The 13,245-nt window shown below is 44.1% G+C and overlaps 1 protein-coding gene across 3 annotated transcripts in view; it reads right to left on the reverse strand.

The window, feature by feature from the left end:
• Window positions 1-1,455: 1,455 nt before the first annotated feature.
• The window catches only part of USP45 (ubiquitin specific peptidase 45), a 111,837-nt gene continuing 100,047 nt past the window's right edge, over window positions 1,456-13,245 (reverse strand). For all 3 annotated transcript variants that reach the window (XM_075923924.1, XM_075923923.1, XM_075923925.1), the window contains 4 exons: window positions 9,502-9,599; window positions 4,795-4,881; window positions 3,787-3,940; window positions 1,456-2,960 (listed from right to left, as the gene is read on the reverse strand). In XM_075923924.1, coding sequence (XP_075780039.1) covers window positions 2,830-2,960; window positions 3,787-3,940; window positions 4,795-4,881; window positions 9,502-9,599 — 470 coding nt within the window. In that variant the 3' untranslated portion in view covers window positions 1,456-2,829. The remainder of the gene's footprint in view (window positions 2,961-3,786; window positions 3,941-4,794; window positions 4,882-9,501; window positions 9,600-13,245) is intronic.

The raw sequence follows: 13,245 nt of genomic DNA on the forward strand, positions 1-13,245 counted from the left end.
GAAAGTCCTGGATCTGGGAGGTTCAACTTGTACTAGCAGGAAAAAAAATCAATGTGGACAAAAACCAGAAGAATCTGGCACTCCTGTGTGTGGGCAATGGTAAACACAACATCTCCACTGCTATAAACACACTGCAAAGTATGATTCCTGAAGTTTCAAATTAATTTTTGTTCCATACTTGCTGCAGCTTCTGCCACCCACTGTTAGGATATTTTGTGTTTTATCTCATGTAACTTTCTCTGCCAACAACAGAACTCCAGCAGTGAGAGTAATAAGCCTCTTAGATAAATGTACTTATTAGCTTCTGTTTTCACATAATTTCACTTTTTTCCATCTTTGTTGCTGATAAGCCTATAATAGCATAAAAGCAAGTAATTGCATGTCTGAGCTTTAATGGACAAGTTTTCCCTCTTCTTCCCTGGCAGCAGAACCCAGCATTTCTATTGCCTTGGGATATAATTTAAGCAGAGCACACAGTGGGTGCAACCTGACTGAAGAGAAGCAGAGGCCAGCTCTGTGAATATTCCATGACCTCATGCAAAGTGATTCTTGGGGCCAAGGCAATCTTTTCTGTTTCAACTTTCAGTCTTAGATCTCACCAAGTAGTAATAGGCTAAAAATCTGGCCAGTTAGCAGCGATTCATGTAGTTATGTAAATTCAGTGGTTCTAAACCTGTAAATTCAGTGGATCATTGGTGTTCTGTGGAGCTATCACAATGGTGGAACTTCTCTGTCAGCATTCAAGTGACATTTCTTGTTTTTTGGGAATCCCATACACATTATGAGTTTCAACCAACTATGTAGAAAGAAGAGAAGGAGGAAAAAAACAAACCCGAACATCTTTCTGCACCCTGTGTGGCTTTATTGAGATTAGGAAAAGAAGTCAAGGATAACCAACATGTTATATAACTACAGCTGCCCCAGGACCTTTTCCCTAGTGTAGACTTATCTAAGCTGATGATAGCTAAACTTAGGGAAGAGGCATTAATTTGAATCTACTCTTGGGAATAAGCCTGTTAGCCAACATGTATTAGCTAACCTTGCCATAACCTCAACTTCTTGGTAACAAAGCCTACAGACCAACTAGCTCCAACCAGCCATTAGCTCTTCTGTGTTGCTATACAGCCCAATGGCTCTAAGACATTTATGCCTGCTTACCTCCTGCCCTCCCATGTTGGAGTTTTGTTAGGTGGATCTACATGGCACTCTGTGCTGCCATGGAACACTATCCTGCAACATGTGGAATATGGAGTCCCCCTATGCAGCCTCTACTCCTTACCTCTGAGCAAGTTAACTATGCTAGCTCTTGCTGCTTTTCAGACATCCCGGTAGGCTGCTTTAACTGCTGTGCAGAAGCTGACATTTATAAAGTACAGAATGCTGTGATGAGGAGGACTGCCAGTTAATTTTTACCATAAAATTACATAGGTCTATTGTTGAAACAATAATAAAAAATAAACACAAAGCTTTTTATTTATCAAATATATTGGCAGTCATGATGAATGGGTTTCAAGATAAACAGAAACTATTTAGGAGTTCAGTATTTCAATAAATTATCAGATTATCTAAAATATCAAAATAACCAGCTCAATTATAAGGCCAAAGACTGACAGAAATTGTCTATTATGGGACAAAAATAATGGAGTTGCCAAGAAAAATAAGTGTTGACATTATGACAGATAGTACAGTTTGTGTACTAGGGGGAAATTCTTCCAGTGGATCTCCTCAACCTCGCCACTGACTTCAAAGGGAGTTGCTTATACCTATTTGAGGGCAGAATTTGTCATCTGCTGTCCAGCTCTCACAAACTGCAAAAATAATCTGTCAACTATTACTTCTGTGAGTATAGTAATCAGCAACAGATGAGCAAATTTGTTTTTAGAATCATTAATAACAGAATTACCCAGTTTGAATAACTTTGTACATATACACAAGCTCACTATATACTGTACATGTGTAATCACAACCAAAATATAGCTGTTTTTTACTAAAATAGCTATTTGTAATTTTCTCTTATTTCAGAATAAATACAATAGCTATATATTAAATCATTAAACTTACAAATGACAGACTTACAGCAAAATTATACCATAGGTAGTACGAGGGTAGGAAATTCCTATAATAAAGCCAATCAGAAAAGGCTCAGAGCAAAGTGTATCAAGCCTACATGGGTTTTTGAGATAATCCAACCTCTAAATATTCTATTTACCATCAGGAAGCATGAACTGGTAGATGCTATGGTTTAAGTTTTCCTAGTAGAACATCAGAAAAGTTACACACACTGTAGCATTAACCAATCAATGTTGTCCAATGTCACCATTCCACTCTAAAAGCAATGTTTTCCAGTTAATAATTCTGGAAATACAACATGATGCAAATTTGTTTGGAAAAATCTTAAGTCAAAATATCAAACTCAGCCATTCATACGATCTTGACTAAATCCCACTGAAGATTAATAATTTTGCATTATAACTGTCCAGGAAATCCAGGCACTTTACATTACCACAGTAATTTTCATTTTTAACTAGTTTAAAATCATGGTTTTGATCCTGGTTCCGCTGAATTTCACGGGAAAACTCACATTAACTTCAACAGGGCAGAATGTCTGTCTCTCACTGATACAGGGTGTTCAGGAATTTTAATGTTTGGCAAAGTGAACATTTTAAAGCCAGTGGATAATCAGCATGAGTGAAATTCAGGTCAAAGTATGGTGTCTTTTTTACTAAAGGGCAGATTAAGGCACAATATTTACAGGTACTGCAACCACTGCAGCATTTAAATAAGACTAAATACCCATTACCATTTTTCAAGTTAAACAGAAAAACACTATTACACTATTCTTTCATAAAACAACAGATATGCTTGTGAATTTAGTACTCTTGATTCTGGAACCATCTGTACATGGACATCACTAACATACACCCACTGTCCTGCTGATGACCCCACAGCTTCCTTTAAACCTGAAATGCAAATCAAAGAGTTATTATTTATCAGTTTATACCTTTCCTATCAAATTATATAAACGGTGCTTCAAATGAGGTTTAAAAAAAAAAAAGATGCCAGTACTCCAGGGGAAAAGTTGTTGAGCTCTGACTGGAGGTGTCGGTACTGCGTCTGGAGGTAGCGATACTGCGTAGTGGGCAGTACCGTCACAAAAAAAGCACTGGTCACTTGGTTCTCTTTAAAAAAGTTCATGAGCCCATTGGATCCTTATAGTGTTTATAAATGGCTATTAAATAACTGTTGAAATATTCCTTCCAATTTCCGTGTTAGCAGAACCACCAGGGGAAATTTTCAGTCTTCCATGGAACAGCATTTCTTACTTCTCTCAGTACAGCATTTGGTATTTTTAAGTGCAGAAAATGTACCTAGCATAGTATGAGATTCAAAATTAATTGCAATTTTAAAAACACTATAAGGTTCCATTGGGATCCTCTGTTTCTAACCATTTCGGATCTAAGAAGATACAAGAGTCAAGACTCCCAGAGAAGGAAGTAACTTGCTGCAGGCACTAGCTAAGAAGTGAATCTTTAAGAAGGACTTCAGTAAAGATAGGAAGATGTGCTGGTGATCTGGGCATTCCACGGTAGGGAAGGGGATGGCACAGAAATTAGTATTTGTATATTGGGTTTAACAAAACAAAAATTAACAACTTGTGTGGCACTGCAAATTATGAGAATATTCATGGCCAAATTGTTTATATACTCAATATAAATACGACCTGATGAGTTGTAGCAATGATCAATTTTGTTTAGTTACAGAAGGAAAAGGGTTTGTCAGACATACCTTGAACATTTTTATTGATAGTAATATGCTCCAGTAATTTTTTGGAAGCTGTTCTGACTTTCACATATGCTGCATAGTGACCTCCTCGCATTGAGCCATTGTGCTCCACTATTCCATAAAGAGTGTACAGAACTCTTGTTTTATCCGTAACATTCTTATTCACAAAAATCACAGAAAATGAAGATTAATTGCATCATTTTATAGTAGATTTGTACAACAATATATATGTAATACTTTCAAACAGTATAACAATAAAGCAAGCAAACAGCTGACAGGGACTATGGTTTGTTAAGTATATTTTGCAATTCTGAAGTAACTTGAGAAACAAGTGGAGACTATGACATGAGGCTATGTCTACACTGCGGGTTTTTTGCGGAAGAGGAAATGCAAATGGAGTGCTGATTTGTATATCTTGCACTCTCATTTGCATATATCCTTCCGATCCTTTTTGCGGAAGAAGTTTTTGTGATAAAAAGCCCTGTGTAGATTGGGCCATTTGTTGGGGAAAAAAAACCCCTTTCACGCAAGATCCCTTATTCCTCAAAAAAATGAAGTTTACAGGCTCTTTCACAAAAGGTTTTTTTCCAACAAATGGCCCAGTCTTCACAGGGCTTTTTATTGTAAAAACCTCTTCCGCTAAAATTATCTGAAGAAGATATGCAAATGAGCACTCCATTTGCATTTCCTCTTTCGCAAAAAACCCGCAATGTAGATGTAGCCTCAGAGTTCAATAACTAAACCCAGAAGCACTGGTAGCTAGCTCTAATGCTACTGTGCTCATTTTAAAACATGAAGGGAGACAGATCATCCTCAACTGATTTCAAAAGGTGCAATGCCAGTTAACACCAGTTGAAGATCTGATCCTAAGGTATAGCTGGAACACACAATTTGTAATTTTTTTGATGTGAAAATTAGAGTTTAACTTGTATTCATATATACAAAAATTGCACTATTGTAAATGATTCCTTTAAAAGAAAAGCTCTAAAATATATTCTTAATATACTGTACCTTGCAGGAAGCAGAACAAAATGGTGCTAAATCTAAAATTAGTGGGAAATCCACATGTCTATTCACTTTCCGTAGACTCAAACCAGCCTTCAAGAGAAAATAAGAGTATGAAAGAAACATTTTTACATAGCTTCCTAAGTGTATTGCTTCAATATTAGAATAACCTGATAAGACAAAACACAAAATCTGCAATGATTATGGATAAAAACATTTTATATAAATTTGTTTTTCACCTCTTCAACTTTACATACCAAAAAAGCTATACTACAAAAACATTATTTTGGTTTTCTGCATTTCTGCCCCTTTATGATGTGTCCATTCTGTGCAATGGAGGAGACATGGAAAAAGTTGAATATGAATAAATGGTGTGTGTGTGTACACACACACACACACACACACACACACACACACACACACACACCAGTAATTCCTCATTTAACACGTGCCCACTTAACATGTTTCCGCAATAGAACGATTTTTTTTTTTAGGGAACGTTTTTTGAATTACACAACCATCCCCGTAATAACATGATTTCCCCAGCCAGCCCATTGCTGGCGGCTGCGCGGGGCTTCTCCCGCCTCCCTGCAAAGCAGCGGAGGGTTCGCCGCTCGCCGCGCTATTCCCCGGCAACCCCCCCTCACCGGACACAGTGCAGGTCCTGGCTGACCCATCACAGGGGCATACTCCACCCAATCCCCCTCCCCTCTCCTTCTTTTCCCTTCCCTAGAGCCAAACACCTCCCCTCCCTGCTGTAACCCAGTCCCCTTTCTCCCTCAACCTTATTTCCCGGTCCCAACAGACATCACCACTTGAAACGCAGCCCCCACCTTTTCCATTATTTTCAATGGGAAAATTGACCCCGCATAACACATTTTCACTTAACACAATCATTTTCTGAAACATATCTATAGTGTTAAATGAGGAATTACTGTACCATACTGCATATACACACAATGCAACAATTAAGGTTGCACATAAATTTGGCTTTCCTATCTTTTGACTCTTAATTTGGTTGAAATATCAAGAATTATATAAATATTTTAATGTCATTTCATAGTTTTTTAGTTTCAAAAAGTAAAGAGAAACAACTTTGCTTTATATACAATTGTGCCAACTCTCTCTCACATATTAGCCGGTGCAGGCCCAACTCTTTAGAAAGTTCATGTTTAATTATTTTGCCATACTGTCATAATTTTCCCGAAGAATGACATTTTCTCTCTCAGCAACACTTGACCAAAATTTCACCAGACAAAGAAAGGCACTACACTCCTTTGGATCCGGATCTTTAGCCCTGACAAAATTTGAAGATCTGCTGCAACATGTGACAGTGCTAATTCATAAAATAAATGAGCACATAAATAAATAATATTCAAGAAAATTTGTCTGTCTCTGTGTCCATCCATGAGTCAATTTGTTCAAGAACTCTCCTAAACAGTAAGAGTTAGGACTATCAAATTTATTCCTTTTATAACTTAAAGCATGGTAAGGGCTTGGTTGTGCCAGGACAATCGGATGAGCATGGAATGGGATTGTTTCTCACCAAATGGAAAGGGAGGGCTGTGATAGTAAGGACAGCTAGGCCGTGTCCAGACTCAGGGGTTTTTTCGGGAAAAGTAGCCTTTTCCCGAAAAAACTTCCCCTGCGTCCAGACTCAAGCCGCGTTCTTTCGAAATTATTTCGAAAGAACGCGGCTTTTCTTTCGATGGCGGTAAACCTCGTTTCACGAGGAAGAACGCCTTCCTTCGAAAGTTCCTCTTTCGAAGGAAGGCGTTCTTCAATGTAAAGAGACCGTCTTCAAAAGAGAGCACTCGCTGGGTGCTCTCTTTCGAAAAAGCGGATTTTTCTTTCGAAAGATCCGCCTGCAGTCTAGACGCGATCTTTCGAAAGATGCTCTTTCGAAAGATGCTTTCGAAAGAGCATCTTTCGAAAGAAGCCTGCAGTCTAGACATAGCCCTATATACTCCAGAATGACCACAGTGGGGCAGCAAACAAGCACGCCCCGACTGCCCTGACAGCCCCAGAGAGCTGCACAGCAGCTAACAGCCAGGCAGCATGGCTCCTGACACTTTGGGCCAGCCCTAGGGAGCAGCCAGACAATGCAGTCCTGCCACTTTGGGGAGCAGCCAGAGGCCACCCTCACCTCCTACATTGAGCCTCCCCACCCCTTTACCTGACAGGGCAGGGGGTGCAGATACTGGCTGCTCTGCAAGGTGTCTGCCTTACCGCAGACCACTCCCCAGGACCAGGCCAGAGTGGCAGGAGCAATGCTGCCCAGCCGCTGGCTGCTGTGCAGCTTTCTGGGGCTGTCGGAGGAGTGGGGACATGCTTGCTTGCTGCTCCCCTGTGGTCATTCTGGAGTATAACTTTCCCTGACTCCTGAACCCCCACTCCCTGATCAGAGTCCCTGCTCTGAGCCCCCTCCCTCCACATTCCCAACCCTCCCCGATCCCCAAGCCTCTATCCTAAGTCCCCTTCCTAAGGGTCCAACCAACCCCTGGTAAATGTGCTAATAAATAAAAGCTCACTCTATTTTCCTATAATGGAAAGTGTTATGCAAACTGCCTACAGGGATTACTACCAGCTCCTCTGGCAGCTGAAGTTAGATTGGTGCGGAAAATGTAGTGGAGGATTAATCTCCATAGCAAAATGCATGATGCAAGAGACTAATAATATTGCAGCGGCAACAGAATTCAAACTCTGATATCACAGTCCAGGCAGTTGAATTTAGATCTTACTTGCTGATCTAAATTCTGATTAAAATCAAAGATTTAAATAATTGTTTTTAATTTGGTTTTGGATTTGCACATTTTTAGTTATTTTCCTAAAGAAAAGAAAGTATAAACATAGTATGTCTTTTTTACTAACCAAGAGACTACATGACATCTACATAACTAATCATATAGCATAGCAGACTCTTGATTTCTACATTTTTATGTTAGAAAAAGGTGAATGATGCATTTCTTATTTACTAGAGGATTAGGGTTTTTTTTTTAACTCAGAATCTGTCAATATCTGTTGTGATGGACACTAGAAAAATTAAAAATTCACAAACATTTTGAAATTGTTAAGTAAAACTACTTGAAATTTGTTGAATATATATATATATATAAAGTAAGTTTATCAGAATATATTTTGATTTTAAATCCACTCATTTATTAAACATGGGAATTACTGTCATTAGCTTGTGGAGCCTTAGCATAAGCCTGGGCTCTAGGGGTACGTCTAGACTACATGCCTCTGTCGCCAGAGGCATGTAGATTAGGCTACCAGACATAGGAAAATGAAGCGGCGATTTAAATAATCGCCGCTTCATTTAAATTTACATGGCTGCCGCGCTGAGCCGACGAACAGCTGATCAGCTGTTTGTCGGCTCAGCGCGATAGTCTGGATGCGCGGGTGTCGACATCAAAGGTATTTGTCCACCACCCAGGTAAAACTCATCCCAGGAGGCATACCTGGGTGGTCGACAAATACCTTGGCACGGCAGCCATGTAAATTTAAATGAAGCGGCGATTATTTAAATCGCTGCTTCATTTTCCTATGTCTGGTAGCCTAATCTACATGCCTCTGGCGACAGAGGCATGTAGTCTAGACGTACCCTAGGGGTTATCAGGCTCCCCATTGTATAGCAGTGCTGCCACTCTCCATACTACAGAGCACAAAGCCTATAATTCTGAAAGCTCAGGCTCTAGCTACTGAGTCCAAGCCTTACCATGTCAAAGTTTTTAGCTAGGAGCTTGGAAGCTCTTGTTACCCTAGCTCTAGCTGCAGCTTTACTCCTGCATTTGCAGTAGGGTATCTAGAAGCTCTCAGAGTCTGGCTCAAGGACAGTGCTCCCAAGGCTTTCAGGCTCCCTATCACAGAGCTGGGGTAAGTCCTAGCACTGGCTCCCAGGGGCTGTGGTTCTACACTATCCCGTTCATGCGCACTGCCTTGACTGGGCACCCCAGGACTGCCAGAATCCCATGACATCAGGCAATCTGGGACAGTCCACGTGGCAAGGTTGCCCCAGTCCTTGGAAGCCCATTTAGCTGCTCAATGATATTCATCAACAGCAGCAAAACTGACAAGAATGTCAGCTTCACACATTTCCTTTCAGGAGCACTATATGCAACAGTGTTTTGAAAACAACATTGGAGATGGGGGTTTTCTCCATTTCTAAAAGATGTTGGTAAAAATGGTTTTGTTCCAATCTGTAATGAAATCAAATTCCAAAACTCTGAAACTTTCATCTGTGAATCCTGAGTTTTGGCCAGTTCTGCCTCTCCTTCACCCAATTTATATCTTTCACACGTGGGGCTTCCCCAACTTTTCCTACCTGGCTCTTCCTGTGTTCTACAGAAGGAACTGAGATATCTCCCAAATTCATTGAATGAACATTAAAGTATACCCCAAGTGGGGATGTCCTGAATTAATAGATGCAGAAGAATTAGCAGCTAGTACTCAAACCAACAGCCTATGATGCAGGCTGCTGTGTGTCTTCAGTTCAGCTTTCATCAAACATGGCCAGAATAACAGCAGCAGCCAGAAGTTGCTGCAGTTGTACTCTCTTAAATAAGAGAAACCATGAGAAGTCCTACCACAAAAAAAACCCCTTAACATATCCCTGTGTGAAAGCCACTTCTGTACATCTCTGCTAGGTTGAGACAATTTGTTATGACAAGTTCTTTTAATAAGTGAATTTTAAAAGATCTATCTATCTTTTACCTGGTGGAATCTTTTCAGATGGAGAACAAGAATGGCAGGAACGGTAGAAATTAGCAGTTGTTTCCGGGCATTAGTGTATAAGCCTTCAGTTTTCTTTTCTGTACAGCACATAGTGTAAAAATTACAAAACAACTCAACAATTTATAAAGATCAAAGTGATCACAAAGAATAGTTAAAACCACTGAAATGTACATGCATCAACAGAAAAACTAGTTTGTAATTTGTTTTATTTTGTTCAACATTTTTCACTGTTTACATCCAGCAAAAATACTTTTACATCCAGCAAAAATACTCCTACAAGCCCTCATCACATTGGTTAGCACAAGAAGCAGCATTCTCCTCTGTTCTACAGATCAGCAATCAACAGCTCACATACTTCTCAGAAGAGACACTGACAACTAAGTGATAAAATACTTAAGCAAGTATACGCTGAGCACTTAATACTGGACTTGGATTTGGTTCTTGTATTCAAGAAATACTGGTGTTGACCAGGCTCTGATTCTACAAAGAGATCAGAATGGTTAGACTCTTACATGCCTGTTCAGCAGGACTCTGGGGGGCACAAAACTAAGTCTATGTTTATAATTTGAGATACTGCTGCACAGAACTGCAGATCCTTTTTGCATCACTACCTAATTAATACCTGTTACAATGTAATTGCTGACTGTTACACTAAAACCGTGGTCCCCAATGCAGTGCCCGCGGGCGCCATGGCGCCCGCCGGGGCATTCGTGGGCGCCCGCCGACAACCTGGGCCAGCCCCGCCCCCAGCGCACGGGAGGCGCCGGCCCCAGGTGCGTGACACGCACCGGCGCTGGGTGCGCGGCGCTCGGTGCGCGGCGCTCGGGCGGCCCCAGCCACGGGGCACATGCAGGCGCTCGGTGCTCGAGCGGCGCCGGTGCTGGCCCCAGGCGCGTGGCTCGGGCGGCAGCGCCAGCCCCGGGCCCACGGCACAAGGCGCTCGGGCGGCCCCAACCCCGGCCCTAGGGCACACACCGGCGCCGGGTGCAAGGGCATCCCAGACCGCTGGTGTGCCCCCGGACGAGCAGCCCCGCCCCTGGGCGCCCGGCGCGTGAGTGGCCCCCACCTCCCGGGCGCCCGGCGCGTGAGTGGCCCCCACCTCCCGGGCGCCCGGGAGCCTCTGAAGGTTGGGGACCACTGCACTAAAATATGCCAAGTTGAGTTTGTATTGCACTCTAGCACCTTGTAGTAAAAAACTACACTAACAAAGTAACATGATGTATTGTTCAAAAGTTTCTTGCTATGTACTACAAACACAGGAGCAAGAACATTCGTTTGAGAGGTCACCAAGTCTAGGCCCTTGTAGGGTTGCCAGGTGTCCGGTTTTCTACTGGATAGTGCGGTGTTTGCACCGTCTGTCTGGTAGAAAAATTCAGAAAATACCGGACATGTGCAAAGTCCAGTATTTTGTGAATTTCTGACAGGGCGCCAGAGGGAAGCCTGGCGGGGGCAGGGAAGCGACTGGGAGGCAGAGCACAATTGGCTTTGGGAGCCCTGTGGTCGAGCGCAAAAGCCGGCTGGGGCAGGGCAGGGCAGGGCAGGGGCCGGGATTCCCAGCCACTCCTCCTCCCTCCCCCCCACCCCCGGGGCTTTTGCACAGGACCAGAGGCTCCCAGCATGGCCCCGCTTCCCAGCTCCTCCCAGACCCTGCACCCCCAATCCCTATAGCTCCTCCTGCACAGCTGTCTCATGTCACAAACCCCTCCCAGACCTTGCACCCCAGTCCCCTACCTCCAGTCACAACCCAGGTCCCTGCACTGCCTTCTGCACTCCTTCCCCAAGCCACAATCCCCTCTCTGATCCTGCATTACCTCCTGTACCCCTCCTCCACGTCAGAATCCTCCCTTGCACCTATACTCCCTTCCCGACCCTGCACCCCCTTCTACATTCCAGTCTCCTGCCCTAGTTCACAACTACCTTCCAGATACAACACCCCCCTTCTACAGTCCCACCCCTTATCCCAAGCTCCCTTCTGCATCCAACCTCCATCACAGACCGCACACCTCCTTCATTAATTTTATGGAAGAGTGCAGCACTTGACTAGTTACCAAATTCTGGGAGTAGCACCCCATCAAAAATTATTGTGCACCCCAGTCTAACCTATTGTTACAAACCTCCAACAAGATAGGTGCCACAACTACTCTTGGAAACCTATTCCGGTGCTTAATTAACCTTATAGGTAAAAAGTTCTTCCTAACATCAAACCTAATTTTCTCTTGTTGCTGATTGAGCATATTATTACCTGTCATTCCTACAAGAAACCTGAGGAACAATAGGTCACAGTCCTTTTTATAAACAGCCCTTTAACATATTTGAAGACTGTTATTAGATGTAGGGATGTAAGTGACTAGTCGCTTCCCCCCACCTCGCTGCCTCCATCAGAGGCAGCAAGGGTGGGAACAGGAGCCAGTGCTGGGGGGAGCCGGCTTAAAAGCCAGTTCCCCCACGCACTGTCTCTGCAGGGGGCAGAGGGAACTGGGCACGAGTTGGGAATCAGCTGATTTCCAGCTGGTGCCTAGTCCCAGATGAGCCTCTGCTTTTTAAGTGTATTAGAGCTGAAAAACTCTTAATCCATTTAAAAGGCAGAGCTGCAGCGGAGTTAGCTCCCGATCAGGGCTGGACGGAGGCATGGGCGAGCCGGGCAGCTGCCCAGGGCGCCAACCCACAGGGGGCGCACAGTGTCCCTTACAGCTGCCATCAGGAGCCGCGCTCCTGGCTCCCGCAGCGCCGGAAAGCAGCGCCCTTGCCCCCACAGCTGCGGGGCCTTGCACGGCCCGGCACGTGCGCCAGCAGCGCTGGCCAGGCCGGGCTGGGCAGCGCATGTGCCGTGAGCCCCGGAGGTGGGGCCCGGGCTGCGCGCCAGCGGCCGTGACCTCCGCGCACATGCACCGAGTGTCCCAAGGGGTGGGCCCCAGGCTGCACACCAGCAGCCGTGGCCGGCGCACGCATACACTGTGCTCCCCGGGGGTGGGCCCGCGCACCGTGGGGTGGGGGGTCGGGCCTGCGCATGCGCCCTGTCCCCGGGGGTGGCGCCGCATGCCCAGGGCGCCAAAAGGGCTCGGGCCGGCCTGCTCCCATTTAGTTGATTATACAAAATTTAACATCCCTAATCAAGTCCCCTCCAAATCTTCTTTGCTCAAGACTAAATATCCCAGGTTTTTGTTTTGTTTTTTTCATAGAATCATAGAGCTGGAAGAGACCTGAGGAGGTGATGAAGTCCAGCCCCCTGCCCGAGGCAGGACTAATCCCAACTACATCAACCCAGCCAGGGCTTTGTCAAGCTGAGACTTAAAAACCTCTGGGGATGGAGATTCCACCACTTCCCTAGGTAACCCATTCCAGTGCTTCACCACCCTCCTAGTGAAATAGCTTGAGACCATTGTTCTTGTTCTGCCATCCATCACTACTGTGAACAGCCTTTCCTTGTCCTCTTTGAAACCTCCCTTCAGGAAGTTGAAGGCTACTATCAAATCCCCCCTCACTCTGCTCTTCTGCAGACTAAACAAACCCAAATCCCTCAGTCTCGCCTCATAAGTCATGTGCTCCAGCCCCTTAATCATTTTGGTCACCCTCCGCTGGACCCTCTTCAATGCATCCACATCCTTTCCATAGTGGAGGGCCCAGAACTGGACACAACACTCCAGATATGGCCACACCAGAGCCGAATAAAGGGGAATAACCACTACTCTGGATCATCCTAGTGCACCCTAATATGCCATTCAC

Source organism: Pelodiscus sinensis, chromosome 3, assembly GCF_049634645.1.
Source record: "Pelodiscus sinensis isolate JC-2024 chromosome 3, ASM4963464v1, whole genome shotgun sequence".
Taxonomy (NCBI): domain Eukaryota; kingdom Metazoa; phylum Chordata; order Testudines; family Trionychidae; genus Pelodiscus; species Pelodiscus sinensis.